The sequence below is a fragment of the Drosophila takahashii genome, chromosome 3L, assembly GCF_030179915.1.
Source record: "Drosophila takahashii strain IR98-3 E-12201 chromosome 3L, DtakHiC1v2, whole genome shotgun sequence".
In the NCBI taxonomy this organism is placed as follows: domain Eukaryota; kingdom Metazoa; phylum Arthropoda; class Insecta; order Diptera; family Drosophilidae; genus Drosophila; species Drosophila takahashii.
In genome coordinates this window covers 26,479,153-26,495,781 of record NC_091680.1, presented here as the reverse complement: position 1 = coordinate 26,495,781, position 16,629 = coordinate 26,479,153, and the positions used below count along the sequence as shown (strand labels likewise).

Here is a 16,629-nt window from a genome sequence, read left to right as displayed (position 1 = left end):
CATTTTATCATTTAACTAATCAAGAGTTAAACAAACTAATACGTTATAATCAGGGGTATCTTGCTAACTTAAACCTGTTGAATATTTTGAAACAGCTGACAGGACTGCATTTTAGCCATTCACAACGAAATTCATTTCAAGCAGACAGTTTTCATTAATTCTTACAAAAACATGCCAAAAAGGAAATTAAGTCGCGCTATTTATCTTCATTCACTTGAAGACTCTGATGAAGAACTACTTGTAAGACCTCGTAAACCACGAGTATACCAAACCAGACCCAACTTTCTCGAGGAAATGGAAGATGATGAGTTTATAAATAAATTCCGGATTTCAAAGGCTACTTGCTCACTTCTGTTACAAAAAATAGGAAAGAAGATGGAGCATCTAACAACTAGGTTGGTAACTATTCCTCGTCGGAAGATATCTTAATTCAACGCTTATCCGTTTAGGAGCTATGCCCTGAGTCCCGAGGATAAACTGTTACTGGCACTACGATTCTATGCCTGTGGAAACTTTTTAATAGCCGTTGGAGACTTTTGCAAGATGAGCACATCCTCCGCGTGTCGGGCGATAAAGGAAGTTTCCCTTAACATAGCCGCACTGTCCAGAGAATACATCATGTTTGGAGAGCCCCGTAAAGTCATAGAGGATTTTCAAAAAATATCCAAGTTCCCAAATGTGATGGGGGCTGTCGGCTGCACTCATATAAGGATTAAATCCCCAAGTCAGAACCAATATGAAGCGTTTCGCAACCGAAAAGGATACTTTTCATTAAACGTACAGATCGCTTCGAGTGCGCAGTTGATTATCCAAGATGTGGTCGCAAGATGGCCCGGATCGACCGATAATAGTACCATCTTTGAAAACAGTCGATTGAAGCACAGGTGGGAAACCGGTGAATTTGAAAATAACTTTCTTTTGGGCAATGGGTATGCAGTAAGCAAATATATGATGACACCCATCACAAACCCAACAACAGAGGCAGAAAGACTTTATAATGAGTCCCAGATCTCAGGTCGCAAAGTCGTTTCAAAATGTTTAGAGGTTTGGAAACAAAGATTTCCGCTGCTGTCCTACGGAATGCGAATCCATATTGATACAGCGAAAGTGGTAATCGTTGCATGTGCTGTTCTGCACAACATAGCCATCCAGGAAAAGGACCCATTACCCCCAGGCCCTGTTGATGAAGACCTACCTCCCGAGTCCTTTGAGGATGCCGAGGCAGTTAATGAAATAGTAGATGACCTCGGTGGTCTTCATCGAAACAATTTGATTAGTACATATTTTGAGAGGTGATAGTCTATTAGAATAAGTTTGGCACAATCTTTATACTAATTTATAAACTGCAGACTTAGAATAAGCTAAATTATAAATTCATCATTCCCTTGGAGCTTCCTGCAAAACATAAATAAAAGTAAGTTAACATTTTTTTAATTATGTTTCTGGTTGCTTACGCTAAGTTTCCGTTTTTTTTCGGCAATTTCTAAATAAAGTAATTGGCGTTTCGCGCTCAATGTTTCCATTTCCTCCAAGTGCTTTTCCTGTGCTCGTATATTTTCCTGTTCATAGAAATTACGCTGTGCCCTAATTAAAAGTAATTTTTCCTCTTGAAGTTGACTGCCAATGTCGGGTTTTTTCGCCTGCATTTTTCCGTTTGGACTTTTTGGTGGGGCAACCAATTTCGCCTCAAAGTGAATCGGATTACTTGGTTTGGAAGTCGCAGTTTCACTGGAGTTCTCCTCGTTGAACTCGATTATATCTCCAATAGATTCTGAAAGTCCATCCGTCTGTAGCTCATTCATAACACCTGCAAAATATTATGTTTCAGTAAAGGCTCTCCACAAATGCAATAAATATTCTTTACTTACAATCGCTGTCTGAGTTGTCGCCACCTGTGTCCTCATTTGCAAGGATCTCTTTTAGTTTATCTGAAACGGATGGGGTTGTGGGAGGCTGTCCATAAGGCAGCCCAGCTCCAAGTTTCTTTTTCAAGGCCTCGTACTTGGATCTCAGGCTAAGACCACTGCGCTTAATCCCAGACTTGTTCGAATAGTTGACGGCTAGATTTTCCCACGCCAATTCCTTTTCTTTCCAAGTCGCGGCATCCGATTTTTTATTTTCGAAAATCTGTCTCTGCTCGGCCGCCAAAGTAATGAGCAAAAACTCTTCTTCCGTGCTAAAGTTTTGACCACGCTTATATTTGTTTCTTTGACTATTCATTTTCACTGAAGTTTAAAACACTTTGAGGATTCTCCAGCGCTGGTTTTTGGGCAAATATGTTTTTAAAGCGGAACTTTCGAATAATAACTGTATCGGTTTGCTAAATAATGTAGCTCGTATCATACAAGTATTCTTTATTTGCTCAGTTATGTTTGAATTTTTGGTTAAACTAAAAAATGCCAAGGAAAACCGTTTATACCTCTCAGTTATTATACCTGTTAGTTAAGATAAAACAGCTGTTTTTGTTTTGCCAATCACAGTAAACACGTTATTACGGGTATTCTTGACGCTTAGCTAGTTTATAGCTATGTACATCTGGTAAATTTTTTCTTTCAGCTTACAATATTCAGGGATTATATTCACATGTACTCGCTAGAAATTGCTATAAGCATTTTCTTTTAGTTAATAGCTCTAGGAATACTAATAAAATAAACAACAAATCATGCTGATCGGACGGCTTATATAACGATTTTACAAGATATGGCATTTAATAACTACCTCTGGGTATCGAAACAATGAATACTTTTAAATTTCCATCGTTGATCAACAAGATATTTAAATAAATTATTAGTTTCTTTAATTTTTGGTTTTAAATAACCCTTTCTTCCGGAATAGTACCACCCACAAGTATACAAGTATATATTTAGCCCCCTAAAGGTGAGTTGGCAGAACTTTTAGTTATTGTTTTTAACAAATACATTCGGTTTTAAATGCTCTTTAATCACGATTGGTTAATTCGGTTACCATTACATCGTGATTTGGAATACAATAAAACAAGAAAGGAAGCTACCTTCGGCCAGCCGAAGCTTATATACCCTTGTAGATAAAAGAATGCTCACTCGGTGCAGTTCCAGGGATTCCAGATTCAGCGTTTCTATTTATTTAAATTTTGTTTTTAAGTAGTCAAGAATCAAAACGCCTACTTCCTACAAAGTTACAATGAATTTTCTTATATTTGTTTGAATATTCCTATGGGAGCCTTAAGATATAGTGGCTCTCTCCGACATATGTACTACCTGCAATAGAAAGAAGACTTTCGGGAAAGTTTCATCGCGATAGCTTGAAAACTGAGAGACTAGTTCGCATAGAAACGGACAGACGGACAGACGGATATGGCTAGATAGACTCGGCTATTGGTGCTGATCAAGAATATATATACTTTATGTGGTCGGAAACGTCTCGTTCACTACGTTGCAAACATCTGAGTGAAATTATAATACCCTCTACAAGGGTATAAATATAAAATGCAACTAAAGAACTTATACATTTTGTAAAATCATGATTGAAACTCAAAAAACAGATTCCAATTGACTGACAGCTAGAGCTAGTACTTGTTAAAACGCTTGAATCTGGTAAAAGTAAACCATTTATCCGTTTTGTGCAACATAATTTTTAATAATAAATATTTGTATGTTTGTATATTACATATGTACTTTAAGGGCAGTCAAATTCGAATTGATAGCCGCGGTCAACAAAGCTTAGACCCCGTTCCGAGTCGACGGGAAAGTCGGCTGTAAAAACAATGTATCCTTTATATACAGGAGAGCTTTTGAGATTCTGCAGTGGATAAATTGATTAGATATAAACCTAGCTATATTTCCCACTAAATAGTTACCGCTTTATCCACAAAATCCTCGAACCCACTGAGCTCATAGTAGAGCTGCAGAGGGGGCGACCGTCCAAAGCCTGGCTTATGCTTGTGCGGTTCTCGTTGTTTAAGGACACTCAGGGCGCGTGGTAGAAAGTTTGGCGTCAGATCGCGACAGTAGGACACATCAAGGTGTTCCAGCCTTGGACAGAGTTCCACGAATCTGAGGAGAATATCGTCGCTCAGGTCGTTCCAGTTGCGCAGGCAGAGGAGCTGAAGGTTTGTCATACAGGTATAGCGCTCCAAATAGTCGGCCGGATGGGTCCAGCTACAAATGGCTAGGCGCCTCAGCCTGCGATGCGTCCAAATTGGCAGCTTCTCATCCCAGCCCGGTTCCAGGGGCATGTAGTAGCCGTCCACGGCGAAGCCCACTATGTGCTCGGCCATGCGCTCCATGATCTCGTAGAACTCACCGACCTCTCGGATCTTGTGGTCATAGCTGTCCGGACTGACCAACGGCGGGATGTGCCACTCGTTGTCCAGCAGCACCACCAGTTTCCTGAGGGAGGGCAGCTCCAGAACGGCGGGCAGAATGGGTTTCAAGGTGGCCAGATTTAGCTTCAGGACGACGAGGTTCCTCAGGCTCGGCAGGCAGTTTCCCAGCTGAAGTTTGCTGATCATGTCGTACGTTCGAATGTCCAGAACCCGCAGATCGTGCAGTTTGCTGTGGGGTAAATGGAAAGTGAGTTGGAAGGCAGCTATCACCTGGCGATCCCTACTTACTGGCACACCTCGTCCAGGTACTCCTGCTGCAGCTCATACGCCTTGTGCTGATCCTCGTAGAGATGCAGCTCCTGCAGATGTTGAAAGTGGGACAGGTACCGCCCGTCGATGGGCGTGGTGAGGCGCAACTTGCGCAGTCCCGGCAGCAGCTGTGCCAGCTTGCGAATGCTCCGGTTCGAGGGATAGCAGTCGACGTCCTCGGGATCGTAGTAGAAGCTGGCCACCAGGGGCAGCTCCGCGATGTGCATTTCGTCCAGATCCTTTAAAAGAGCGCACAGGCAGCTGCTGACGGACATTTCCCTGACGTGCGGTCGCATCTGGGTGAGGAAGTAGACCAGATCTTCATAGTTCGGAAGCAGTTCCCGCCACTTGTCCAGATCGAGGTGCTCGTAGGCACGGCTGGTGCGCCACTTGGCCAGGCAGAGGTGCCGCAGTCGTTGGCAAGTCCTCGCAAAGGCCACTTCGGTCGGTAGGTCCTGCAGGCGGTCGAAAATCTGCTCCAGACAGTCGTCGTTCAGTTGAAGGATCTGCGGAACCGGCTCGGCAGCCATGGCCCTGGGATAGCCCACCTGGTCACCGCACCTGGATTAAAGGTCTGATACAAAATTGTAATGCAGAAACGTAGTATATTCCTGTCTGCTCTCAGTTTTCTGGATACTTCCAAGCAAAGAAACTCAATTGAATAACAAACAAAAATACGACAAACCCTGCGCCCTCCCCCGCAGTATGACCGTGCCCGGATCGCCTAAATATACCGTGTAAAGGTCACACTGCCGTTGTTGTTAGGTATTAACGGTATTCTTTAGGCTGTTAAATTATGAGTAGGGGGATTCCCTAAACTGTTGAATTGCTGAATTGTTGAATTTTGATCAGCTGTTCCATACAAAGTCAACTTTCAGAAATTTCAGCCATTCATCAGCCTCGGGGCTGTTGAAAATTTTGTTGAATTGCTGAAAAGCCAGAGTTGTCACCTTTTTTTAAAAGTCGTGGCTACTCTGTAACATTTTAGTATCACCAGTACGGATTATTTATTTTAAAATAAATTTAGAAAGCATATTTGTGGTTCTTTTTACCTTGGTAACACTTTTAGACAGTAACTAGCAATAATAAATCAAATTTTACATGCTTTAAGTTCCGTGAAATTTTTCAACAAATAACAGCTGTTTGAAAATTCAACAGGAACCATTTTGGGTCGTTCCCCTAATTGCTGAAATTTGTTGTTGAATTTTCAACAATTCAGCAATTCAACAGTTTAGGGAATACCCCTAGTATTTACCAACTGTTTGTTAGATGTTGAATCGTTGATAATTCAACTGACGTTATCATCAAGAAAGAACAACAACAAATTGTTCCTGTTAAATTCTTTAACACCTTTCATGGAATTTATATAATGCATAATTTTATCTTTCAATAAATTAATAATAACAAGATATGAAATCCTTTGATTCTAAAGTTAATACTGTATTACTAGACTAAATAAAAAGCGGATTTGCTAAACTGTTGAACTGTTTAATTTTGGATCGAGCTTAAAAGCTGACTGAAATTAAACATTTTAAGAAATTAAGAATTGGCATCCGAGCATTGTCGTAGAACACGAATGTCTACTGTAGTTTAAGTGCTGTAAAACTCTTCAAAGTCACTTAGAGCAGAGCTGCCGGACTGGACGTGTGCTGCCATACCGCTAAAAACTCAAAACACGTGTGTGTGCGCATTCTTTTTTATGTGAACGAGCGTGCGGCTAGGAATTAATTGCGGACGGGAAATTTAGAGAAATAACTTAAACAATCATGACGGACCTGCTCAAGTTAAGCGATGCGATCGTTCTGGAGTACCTGCAGACGAAGGACAAGAACCTGGCCAAGGTTTTCCAGCAGAAGACGAAGGCGGTGAGTTTCGGTGCACGGCGGCAAGTGCAATGTGTCCGATTGGGATGCACTTATTTCTTGTGCCATCTGCATGCGCAGTGCAGGACCAGGAAGCCGGACACCTGAGCGCTGCAACAGATTGTTCTTGGGCCGCCCACCTACTATTCGACACCGACTCCATGACCACGTGTTCCCTAACCAACAACATATTTCTCTTTCCAACCCCCAGGCTAGCGTAGCTAAGAACACGCCGAAGCTCAGTGAGATTCTGCAGTTCTACCAGTCGAAGAGCACCACCAAGATCCCGGCCATCAAGGCGGCAGCGGCGGACAGCAGCGATGACAGCGACTCTGACTCCGAGGAGGAAGCGGCGCCCAAGAAGCCCGCAGCGGCCGCTCCACTGACAAACGGCAATGCCGCCAAGAAGGCAGCCTCCTCCAGCAGCGAGGACAGCGATTCCGAGGAGGAGAAGAAGCCTGCGGCCAAGGCCACGCCGGCCAAGGCAGCTCCCGCCGCCAAGAAGGCAGACTCCTCCAGCGAGGACAGCTCCTCGGAGGAAGAGGCGCCCAAAAAGGCAGCACCTGTCAAGCCGGCTGCGGCGAAGGCAACTCCCGCCAAGAAGGCCGCTTCCAGCAGCGAGGACAGCAGTTCCGAAGAGGAGGCTAAGCCCGCCGTTAAGGCCACACCGGCTAAGGCTGCAGCCGCCAAGAAGCCCGCCTCCAGCAGCGAGGACAGCAGTTCCGAGGAGGAGGCCAAGCCCGCCGCCAAGCCGGCAGTCAAGGCTGCGCCGGCCAAGAAGGCCGCCTCTTCCAGCGAAGACAGCGACTCTGACGACGAGCCTGCAGCCAAGAAGCCCGCGGTAAAGCCTGCCGCTAAACCTGCCGCTTCCAGCAGCGAGGACAGCGACTCCGAGGAGGAGAAGAAGCCCGCAGCAAAGGCTCCGGCCAAGGCGGCCCCAGCCAAAAAGGCGGAATCCTCTAGCGAGGACAGCTCCTCGGAAGATGAGGCTCCCAAGAAGGCAGCAGCTCCAGCGAAGGCCACCCCAGCTAAGGCTGCGCCGGCCAAGAAGGCTGACAGCTCCAGTGAGGACAGTTCATCGGAGGACGAGGCACCCAAAAAGGCTGCTCCGGCTAAGGCCACGCCGGCCAAGAAGGCGGCTTCTTCCAGTGATGACAGTTCCTCGGAGGACGAGGCACCCAAGAAGGTGGCTGCCCCACCAAAGGCGACACCGGCCAAGAAGGCTGATACATCCAGCGAAGACAGCGACTCCGATGAGGAGGAGGCTCCCAAGAAACCGGCCGCCAAGCCGGTTGCAAAGGCTACTCCCGCCAAGAAAGCCGATTCCGAGGATTCGTCGGAGGATAGCGACAGCTCTGAGGACGAAAAGCCCAAGGCTAAGGCTGCCCCGAAGGCTCCGGCCAAGGCTGCCGCCTCGAGCAGCGAGGACTCCAGCGAGGATGAGACACCGGCAGTGAAGCCAGCCGTCAAGAAGACCGCTGCTCCTGCTAAGAAGGCAGACAGCAGCAGTGATGACAGCGACTCTGGCGAGGAATCCGGGGAGGTAAAGCCCCAGGCTGTGGCCAATGGCGGTGCGAAGGCCGGTCAGAAGCGCAAGTTCAGTGGAGGTGACCAGGAAGAGGCCACTCCCAACAAGAAGTACAACAACTTTGTCAAGTCGGGAGAACAGCAGGTGAGTGGGGGTGCTATATTTTATGGCGATATTGACTTGTCTAAATCATTGAGAGTAGGGTCTTAAATCATTGGATACTCATGTACCCTAGAACCAAAATGGATACGTTGGTGTATTAGAAACCCTTTTAAACAAACATATTTCAGAATGTTTTTCAAACTAAAGTAGATATGGGCAATTCTCTGGGGATGTCAACCAAGCCAAAAAGCGTTAAACCTGAAAAAAACATATTTCTATATAATTTTGCACTGATATTTGATTCTAGTTAGATGGATACTCAACTTAGCTAAGTAACTTGAGTATCCTTGGATAATTTTCCAGGACAATACCGGTTATATGAACAAAAAAGGCATTTTTTGTTATTTTTTAAAGTGGATCTTAAACGGTTTTTTGACGTTAAGGTTACAGAAAAAACACCAAAGAAAATGACGGAAAAAACTGTCGCGTGCGACATGTAGCGTGTAATAGTCACTTCGATGCCAATAAAAAAACCACTCAATATTTTTTAACCAAGCCAAATACATTTTAAAGAGGAAAGAACAAGGAACATTACCTGCATTATAATATTCCTTCACGTTTCGTTACAATCGAAAGTAAAGCAAAGTAAAGTAAAGTCAAAAAAGTAACTTCTATTGGTGTCGCGTGCGAAAGTCTTGGTTTTTTTTATATATCTTAAAAACGAAAAATGCTAATCAAGACCTTTAATTTAAGCCTAGTGCCAAAAGAAAAGATGTCCGGAAGATGGGTTTTTTTCACTTGCAAAGTGTACGAACGTCGCGTGCGACAGCAGAGAATTGCCTATATATTTTAAAAAATATCATAAAACCCATTCAAATATCATAAGAAGACCTTCTTAACCCTGAAATACCTTGGAGTGACCACTTGTCCGAGTCCTGTCCAGACACTTGATACTTACTCGTTTGCCATTCGCAGAAGAATGATTTCACCTCCACACCCAACAACAACTTTAACCGAAACAATCAGTCAAACAATAGCGGAGGGGGAAGTGGCCGACGGTCACCCTTCCGACGGGTTCGCACCGAGGATGTGCTGGTGGACTCCCGGGTCCAGGACATGTCCTTCGAGGCTAAGGTAAGTGCCGCAATGGATTTGAGTCGCGCATGTGGGTGTGTGTGTGTTTGGGGGCGGGCTAGAGAGCAGGCTAGGATGGGGGTGGGGTTTCCTGGGACGCCGAAAAGAGGCGGACACACAAATTAGCGAGATGCGCCGCGTAGAAAACTCAAATCAGTTGCGGCACTTTCCGGATCCATTTCGAACATGCATTTCAAATCGTTGCTAATTTGTGGTTCGCCCTCTTTGGCGTTTCTCTCTTTCAGGACAACGGCTTCAAGAAGCACAACAACGGACGCGGCGGCCGTGGTGGCTCTGGATTCTCTGGACGTCCGGATCGCAGCACCTGGGAGACCAACAAAAACGACGGCGAGGGCGGCGGTGAAGGAGGCGGCTTCAAGAAGATCGGCGATCGCAAGAGCTTCGGAGGCTTTGACAACAACCAGCGAGGAGGCCGAGGCGGCGGTGGTCGTGGAGGTGGCGGCCGTGGAGGCGGTGGTGGCTTCGGCGGACGTGGTGGCGGCGGACGTGGAGGCGGTGGTGGCTGCGGCGGACGCGGTGGCGGCGGACGTGGAGGAGGCGGTTTCGGTGGACGTGGCGGCGGTGGACGCGGGGGTGGTCGTGGCGGTGGTTTCGGAAACAAATCCTTTGACTCGTCGGCGCCCAAGCCGAACAAGAAGATCACCTTTGACAATTAGAGATAGTTTAGTTAACGCCACCCACCAGCAAACACACACACACTAGATGCAGTTATGTTATCGAATTAACCTGTTTATATTATTTGTAAACCACGATAGAAAAACGCTGCCGGCTCTTGGGGTGAGAGGGCCAACAAAGATCTGAAGCACACGCGCGGCAAGTCCTTCAAGCACGAGAAGACCAAGAAGAAGCGCGGCAGCTATCGAGGCGGCCAAATTGACGTTGGAGTCAATTCAATAAAATTTGACTAGATTTATACATACACTCTATGAAATAATCAATATTCTTACGGATACACTTAGCCTGTAAGCCACAAAAGTAACTATGTAGAATAGTTTCCTTATGCAATAATTTCGCCAACTTGTAAAATCTTTCCAAACTTTTAATTTGACTCGAGGAAGTACGCACCTCTGTTTTAATCCGGAGTGTTACATAAATAATATAGAAGCCAATTTCAAGAGAAATTTGTATGTACTTTTAGTCCGAATTTGGTTGGAGCAGATTTGTAAAGCACCCCGGATTTGAATTGATTCAATGCGAACAGGAGGTTAATATAACTGAGACCAGACTACATTTTGTAGTAGTACTTTCTCTCCTTTTAAATAATGGTTATTACGACTTAAGCGGACCAAACATTTTCTTTTTCTGATCGGTCTGAAGGTAGACGAAAATCTTTACGCAGACTTTTTATAAACCTTTTAAGACTAAATACTTATACATTTTATTTGTATTGCCTTTATTAAACCAATATCCTTAATTTTTATTAAAAAAAGGTTTATAAAAAATCGAAAAAAAACCCACGGATTTGTCAGACGCTTGGATAAAAAAAAAGATGCCTATTCCGATTAGTGTTTAAGCCATTTTGCGTTAATTTGTGGTGATAACAAGCATTTGGTTCCAAATTGTAAGAATGTAAGATCAAGTCAGAACTTCAATATGTCAAAGTTTAGATCACTAATTTGTCGATATAGGCAACCAATAAAATTAGTTCAACTTAAGTCAAATGGAAAGAAAAATACATGTATTTTTTAAAAACAAAACCGGTGGTACTTTTGATTCTAGCTTATAAAACAAATTGAAAAGCATCCCGGAAATTCCCGCGGAAATGCTATTTAAGGGTACAATTATACTTTATTAGTATGTACTTTTAAAACGTCTTACAAAGGGGTGTCACAAAAATATTTTCTAACCGAAATCTTTTTTTTTCTTACGTACATCAATGCACTTAAACAACCGTCTTCGGTTGAAAGAGATTTCTGTGACAGCTCCGTTAATTTTAGGCGAAAAGTTAACAACTGTCTAATACACCTACCTATATATTTCCCACAATCAATTTAAAACTGAGGTGGTGCCGATCAAGTTTAAGAACGATTTGCACTAGATTACTCAAGTTTCCATAAATTTGCAATATGTGTTCCGAAAAATTTTAATGTAAGATTCCCATTTTAAATAATGATTAATGTTTCCATGGAAAATTAATAAAATGCAATTAGGCCGGATATAATTTTTGCTCAACAAAATAAACACATTCGGGTGAATACCAATTGATATCATTATGGGCGCTAGAAATATTTCCCTTTGCCTTGAAATTTAAATATTTTATTAATATGAATTTGATGCTTACGGTATATGTAACTAGACTTTAATTTATCTCTTCACGATCTTCCACATTTAGTAATCAAAATGTATTGTCAAGTGTTTGCTTTCACATACATGGGTGTGTACATAGACGCATTATATAGTTTATAACTGGAAAGGGCATAACGCAATTCAAGTAATATTGATAAAGATAAAAACAAAAGACGGGCCGTGTAATTATAAATCATATAATTAAATAATCACATTGCGTATAATCGTACGTTAACATAATGATATTACATAGTATCCATTTAAAATATCCATGTCACGGTGTGTTTGTGGTTCGAAAGGTATCAGCATATCAATTTACAAACTTTTTTTGAGGCATACTCATGGGTAGTTCTGAGATTCTTAGAGTGTGTGTGTATACAAATTGTAGCTAACGGAACTAGAAAGGTGTTAGGGTGTTAGGGTATGGGATGGTGTTTAAAAATATTTCAACAAAATACATTTATATATATTTATATAGTTAGTAGTTATATGAGATTCCTGTCGGGTTTTTTTGCTTCAGCTAATTCTCATCCCACTCCCCATTCACATCCTACTTCGCTCAGCTTACTCGCACATATATGGATAGTTGACATCACGCAGGGGCACAAAAGTCTCCTTGATGGATTGCGGAGACGTCCAGCGCAGAATATAATGGGGTCCTCCGGCCTTGTCATTGGTGCCGGACATTCGGCCACCACCGAATGGCTGCTGGCCCACCACGGATCCGGTGGACTTGTCGTTGATGTAGAAGTTTCCAGCGGCCATTTTGAACTCCTGCAGAGCGCACTTGACAAACTCCCTGAAAGTAAGTGTTATGAACAAAGGGCAACTTTACTTCCGGTCTCTCCTTACTCGTCCTGGCCGAATACTGCTCCGGTTAAAGCAAACTTGGTTGAGGTGTGCACCAGCTTCATGGTTTCCAGGAGGTCCGACTCCTTGTACACATAAATCGATAGCACCGGGCCGAAAATCTCCTCGGTCATGATACGGTCCTTCGGATCCTTGCTGAGGACAATGGTCGGATTGACGTAGTACCCCTTGCTGTCCGAGTACGTGCCGCCGGCGAGAATTTCGAGGTTCGAGGACTTCTTGGCATGCTCAATATAGCCCGTAATGCGTTTAAATGCTTTGTCATCAATAACAGCCGACGTGAAGCTGCTAAAGTCTTGAACGTCGCCGATCTTCAGTTTCGACGCTTCGCGCAAAAGGCCTTCCTTGATCTAAAGGCGAGAGGTTCAACAAAACATCGTAATCTGATGACTCTTGAACTCACCTGTGGCCACAGAGACTCGGGCACATACATACGCGAGCAGGCAGAACACTTCTGACCGCAGTACTCAAATGCCGAGCGTATCGTGGATGTCACCACCGATTCAACATCGGCTGATGCATGCACAAAGTGAAAATTCTTGCCGCCACACTCACCAGTCAAGCGTGGAAAGTTCACGTACTTGTCAATGTTGTTGCCCACCTGCTTCCACAGGCGATTGAAGGTTCTGTCGACGGACGGAAGGAAGGGGTTTGAATAGGAAAATCAATAGACCGACAATTACTTACGGGACTGAGCCGGTGAAATTGATGCCGGCCAGGTGGGGACTGGCGGTAATGGTGTCCCCAAACACGGGTCCATCGGCGGGCACGAAGTTAACGACTCCATCGGGCACTCCCGCTTCGCGCATAATTTTGAAAATAAGCCAGTTGGACAGCATGGCAGTGTCCGATGGTTTCCACAGCACACCGTTTCCCTGGGAAAAAAGAAGGTGGTTGCTTAGTATATTGGAAATTTCAAGGATAGGCTGGCCCTACCATCAGAGCTGGCGTGTAAGACAAGTTGCCGCCGATGGCCGTAAAGTTAAAGGGGCTGACAGCCGCAATGAAGCCATCAATGCCACGATAACGCAAAGAGTTCTTAGTAACCTTGATGTTTTCGCTGATGGGCTGATATTTAGTGACCTCCTTCAGAAAGTAGGCGTTCATTCTGCGAGATAAAATATAGATTAGTACTTATTGTAAGAGCTTTATTATATAAATTCACGAAATAGTTTTAAAATATGTGGTACGGTAAGTCTTATTTTTATACCTTATAATTTATAATTTTTGGTCAGAAGTTAGTAACGCAGTGAAGGAGACGTTTCCGACCCCATAAAGTATATATATTCTTGATCAGGATCAATAGGGGAGTCGATATAGCCATGTAAGTCTGTCCGTCTGTCCGTCTGTTTCAATACCGTTGGCGAGCTGTGAAACTTTCACAGTCGTCCTAAAACATGTGTACCCAGATCAAGTTTGAAAACCGACCCGATCAGACGTCTATATCTTATAGCTCCCATACGAACAATCGGATATAGCTTTCACAAAATGAAGATATTTCGCTCAGTGTAAGAGCTTTTGACATGAATCTTATTCTTTTACGCATACCTTGATCAGGGTAAAAGCGCGTGCCGATCGGACGTCTATATCTTATAGCTCCCATAGGAACAATAGGGTGAAATCGGTCAAAATGTGATGTTTTTCAGGACATTTCGCGCAGAATATAAGCTATTCTTATGAAACTTTCCAAATCGTATTATTTTATGCATACCTTGGTCAAGGTAAAAGCGCTTGCCGATCGGACGTCTATATCATATAGCTCCCATAGGAACAATAAGGTGAAAAATTTAAAATTTTTATTTTTTTCAATTATAGAATATTTTGTTGTTTATTAATTAATGTTGCTATTCTAGTCAAGTTTTCATTCGTGAAATCTGCAAGGATATTAAAACTTCGGCTTGCCGAAGTTAGCTTCCGTCCCCGTTTTTGGTTTTTTTCACTCACCGTATAAAGTCAATAAGCTCCGCTGCCGCATCGATTTCAGCTTGGATTGCCGTTTTGGACTGACCCAACATGGTAGCGGCGTTAAGTTCCTGGCGATATGTCGTCGCCATTAGATCTGCTGCCTTCTCCCAGATCTTCAGACGGTCTGCGATCGGCACTCGGTCCCACTTGGGCTGCGTTTCCACGGCGGTTTTGATGGCCTTCTCAATGAGCTTCTTGTCGGCGTAGTAGAAGCTTGCCAGCTTATGTTGGTGGTCATGGGGCATAACCTGGTAGCGCACTTCTGACGTCTTGTATTCCTTGCCCCCGATCACGATGGGAATATCCTCGCAACTCGAAGACGTGCCCTTTAGAGCCTGCTCAAGGGCCTTGCGCTCCTTCGAGTCCTTCCGATAACCCAGGATCGGTTCATTGACGATCGGGAAGTCCTTCAGGTTGAGGTCCGGTATAACAGAGCCCAGACTGCGAGTGTAGCTGCATATAAGAATGTAAGTTTAAGAAATCATAAATAAATAAAAATATTATATTAATTAGAATTGGTTTTCTAAAGGGAACATTTATAAAACAATTCTATTTCATAACTATTACGAACATATTATGTCAGGTTGACTATTATTTCTTAATTTGATTTGAGACTATTATCGATTTAAACTTTAAAGTTACCTTTTTAATACGCTCTGCTGCAGACTGGAGCATCTGGAGGCGGAACTTCGCAGCACTCGCAACATCTTGTCGGGATTGGGGGGCCTGTCTCCTTTGCTGCCGAATTATATAAGCGGTCTGTAGATTATTCGTCGTCGTCGGCTCGTACCACCTAGAATTTTGCTATCTGAGCGATAAGGCAGCGAAACGAACAAACTTCTGATTAGTATTCATTTATCAGCAACCTTGACAATTCATTGGGGGTCCGCTTCGAGTCGCGTGATTTTGATAAGCAGCCAAACGTGAAGCACCCGACACACCCCCCAGATAAGGCAACACTGCGGCGCAAAAATATACGTACTGCCGAGCAATTCTAGATCAAGTTGGGCAGTTTGTCAACTGAATTGATGACTGAGTAGTTTTTAGTTTATTTTTTTATCGATATCCTAGTTCCCTCGCTCACTCACACTCGCACTTAAAGCGCTTTTATGTACAAACAGAAAGCTAAAATTTGACGAGCATCAGCTGTTCTGTCTACGATGCGCACAGTGGGAGAAGTGCGTGTAAAAGCTGATAAAATGCAATTCTTTATTGAGTAATTATTTTCTTCATTTATTGTCATTTTGATTTTACGAAATGGGATTAATATATGTAAAATAGTAAAAGAGTGCAATGTATTGACTATTCGTCTTTACTAAGTCTTAGCTGTAAGCACTTGACTGTGCTTTTATCCAACTTCGTGGGGCTCGAAATTTAATTAACTGCCCATAAAATCACAGATTGCAATCAACTAATTTCAATTGCGGCCTTTTTGTCTTTTTCCACTGTGCGGTGGCTACGGAAATTTCCCATTGCCGAAACCAGAAAGATAGATGAGAGGGGGGTGAAGGGGACTCGAGCAGAAGTAGCTCTTGTTGTTTTTTAACTGACGCTGCCTTGATTTATGAAATTAAGCGGTACGAACAGTGGGCAAGGGGTGCAAGGGCAGAGGCAATAGCGACACACAGAAAAGGAAAAAACACCCCACGGTGCGCGTGAGCAGCCCCGTAAGAGCGAAAGAGATGGCGGGAAAGAGGGAGAAAGGTTGCGAAAATGTGGAGCAAGCACTTTTTAACGTAAGCATACTTCTGCTGTTTTGTCTTCCTCTTTCTATTCACTATATGTCAAGTGCTTAATATAATATACTATGGATTATTAAACACTTTGACTTTTATCCGCAAAAAAAACAGACAGCAAGTACGTGAGTTGCCTTTTGAGGCCAAATAAGTAACGAATTTATTTGCTGCTCAGCTGTAGATACACACACACAGGCGCATTAGAATGCAGTCGGTTGGCTTTGTTTTTTCGGTTGTTTTTCTTGTTGGCCCCAATTACGCAATGCAATGTTAATGTTTTTATGCCGCCCACTGGCCTCCCCCTTTAAACTGAGTATTTATCCCATTTTCCACCTTATATTCGATTATATGACGATTTTTGCACTGATTTCGGGATTACTTTGTGTTAGTTTCAGGCGACGGCGGCGGAATTTGGCGAGAGCGCGACGTCTGTGCCTTTGTTTTGTGTTTTGCGGGTCGAAATAGTCGAATTGGCCAACAGCCTGTTCACACAGGGTACAAGCTGGAAAGTTT

General features: G+C 43.7%; 5 protein-coding genes across 9 annotated transcripts; 2 read left to right on the top strand and 3 right to left on the bottom strand.

Annotated features, from left to right (window-relative positions):
- The first annotated feature begins 115 nt into the window (after nucleotides 1-115).
- On the top strand, nucleotides 116-1,433 carry LOC108054324 (putative nuclease HARBI1). The gene is made up of 2 exons (XM_017137218.3): nucleotides 116-395; nucleotides 450-1,433. The coding sequence occupies exons 1-2, from the start codon at nucleotides 172-174 to the stop codon at nucleotides 1,294-1,296; spliced, it is 1,071 nt and encodes a 356-aa protein (XP_016992707.2). The 5' UTR covers nucleotides 116-171; the 3' UTR covers nucleotides 1,297-1,433.
- On the bottom strand, nucleotides 1,269-2,443 carry LOC108054325 (uncharacterized). The gene is made up of 3 exons (XM_017137220.3): nucleotides 1,869-2,443; nucleotides 1,455-1,807; nucleotides 1,269-1,395 (listed from the first exon to the last, which is right to left on the bottom strand). Exons 1-3 carry the CDS (start codon nucleotides 2,218-2,220, stop codon nucleotides 1,378-1,380), a joined length of 723 nt encoding a protein of 240 aa, XP_016992709.2. The 5' UTR covers nucleotides 2,221-2,443; the 3' UTR covers nucleotides 1,269-1,377.
- A 1,151-nt stretch (nucleotides 2,444-3,594) lies between these two features.
- Nucleotides 3,595-5,338, bottom strand: LOC108054838 (uncharacterized). Its single transcript, XM_017137932.3, has 3 exons — nucleotides 4,592-5,338; nucleotides 3,836-4,532; nucleotides 3,595-3,777 (listed from the first exon to the last, which is right to left on the bottom strand). Exons 1-3 carry the CDS (start codon nucleotides 5,140-5,142, stop codon nucleotides 3,655-3,657), a joined length of 1,371 nt encoding a protein of 456 aa, XP_016993421.2. The 5' UTR covers nucleotides 5,143-5,338; the 3' UTR covers nucleotides 3,595-3,654.
- A 924-nt stretch (nucleotides 5,339-6,262) lies between these two features.
- Nucleotides 6,263-10,956, top strand: Nopp140 (nucleolar and coiled-body phosphoprotein 1). Of its 3 annotated transcripts, none has more exons than XM_017137886.3 (4): nucleotides 6,263-6,477; nucleotides 6,686-8,146; nucleotides 9,080-9,238; nucleotides 9,484-10,158. In XM_017137886.3, the coding sequence occupies exons 1-4, from the start codon at nucleotides 6,379-6,381 to the stop codon at nucleotides 9,913-9,915; spliced, it is 2,151 nt and encodes a 716-aa protein (XP_016993375.3). In that variant the 5' UTR covers nucleotides 6,263-6,378; the 3' UTR covers nucleotides 9,916-10,158. The 3 variants fall into 3 exon arrangements, with proteins under 3 accessions (XP_016993375.3, XP_016993359.3, XP_016993367.2); XM_017137878.3 differs by having other exon boundaries at nucleotides 6,266-6,477; nucleotides 10,015-10,956; XM_017137870.3 differs by lacking the exon at nucleotides 9,080-9,238 and having other exon boundaries at nucleotides 6,265-6,477.
- A 772-nt stretch (nucleotides 10,957-11,728) lies between these two features.
- Nucleotides 11,729-16,629, bottom strand: P5CDh1 (delta-1-Pyrroline-5-carboxylate dehydrogenase 1). Of its 3 annotated transcripts, none has more exons than XM_017137899.3 (8): nucleotides 16,496-16,629; nucleotides 15,023-15,188; nucleotides 14,360-14,833; nucleotides 13,352-13,523; nucleotides 13,103-13,290; nucleotides 12,819-13,041; nucleotides 12,398-12,765; nucleotides 11,729-12,344 (listed from the first exon to the last, which is right to left on the bottom strand). In XM_017137899.3, the coding sequence occupies exons 2-8, from the start codon at nucleotides 15,085-15,087 to the stop codon at nucleotides 12,110-12,112; spliced, it is 1,725 nt and encodes a 574-aa protein (XP_016993388.2). In that variant the 5' UTR covers nucleotides 15,088-15,188; nucleotides 16,496-16,629; the 3' UTR covers nucleotides 11,729-12,109. The 3 variants fall into 3 exon arrangements, with proteins under 3 accessions (XP_016993388.2, XP_016993397.2, XP_016993404.2); XM_017137908.3 differs by having other exon boundaries at nucleotides 16,450-16,584; XM_017137915.3 differs by lacking the exon at nucleotides 16,496-16,629 and adding an exon at nucleotides 15,363-15,484.

Excerpts from the sequence above, each read along its gene's own strand:
- LOC108054838 (XM_017137932.3), bottom strand. The coding sequence starts at position 5,142 with ATGGCTGCCGAGCCGGTTCCGCAGATCCTTCAACTGAACGACGACTGT. Across the intron at positions 4,533-4,591 it reads TACCTGGACGAGGTGTGCCA|CAAACTGCACGATCTGCGGG; the intron begins GTAAGTAGGGAT and ends TTTACCCCACAG. Across the intron at positions 3,778-3,835 it reads AGGATTTTGTGGATAAAGCG|AATCTCAAAAGCTCTCCTGT; the intron begins GTAACTATTTAG and ends TATCCACTGCAG.
- LOC108054324 (XM_017137218.3), top strand. The coding sequence starts at position 172 with ATGCCAAAAAGGAAATTAAGTCGCGCTATTTATCTTCATTCACTTGAA. Across the intron at positions 396-449 it reads ATGGAGCATCTAACAACTAG|GAGCTATGCCCTGAGTCCCG; the intron begins GTTGGTAACTAT and ends TTATCCGTTTAG.
- LOC108054325 (XM_017137220.3), bottom strand. The coding sequence starts at position 2,220 with ATGAATAGTCAAAGAAACAAATATAAGCGTGGTCAAAACTTTAGCACG. Across the intron at positions 1,808-1,868 it reads CGACAACTCAGACAGCGATT|GTGTTATGAATGAGCTACAG; the intron begins GTAAGTAAAGAA and ends AATATTTTGCAG.
- Nopp140 (XM_017137886.3), top strand. The coding sequence starts at position 6,379 with ATGACGGACCTGCTCAAGTTAAGCGATGCGATCGTTCTGGAGTACCTG. Across the intron at positions 6,478-6,685 it reads TCCAGCAGAAGACGAAGGCG|GCTAGCGTAGCTAAGAACAC; the intron begins GTGAGTTTCGGT and ends TCCAACCCCCAG. Across the intron at positions 8,147-9,079 it reads TCAAGTCGGGAGAACAGCAG|AAGAATGATTTCACCTCCAC; the intron begins GTGAGTGGGGGT and ends TGCCATTCGCAG.
- P5CDh1 (XM_017137899.3), bottom strand. The coding sequence starts at position 15,087 with ATGTTGCGAGTGCTGCGAAGTTCCGCCTCCAGATGCTCCAGTCTGCAG. Across the intron at positions 12,766-12,818 it reads CCGAGTCTCTGTGGCCACAG|ATCAAGGAAGGCCTTTTGCG; the intron begins GTGAGTTCAAGA and ends TCTCGCCTTTAG. Across the intron at positions 12,345-12,397 it reads GCAGTATTCGGCCAGGACGA|GGAGTTTGTCAAGTGCGCTC; the intron begins GTAAGGAGAGAC and ends ACTTACTTTCAG.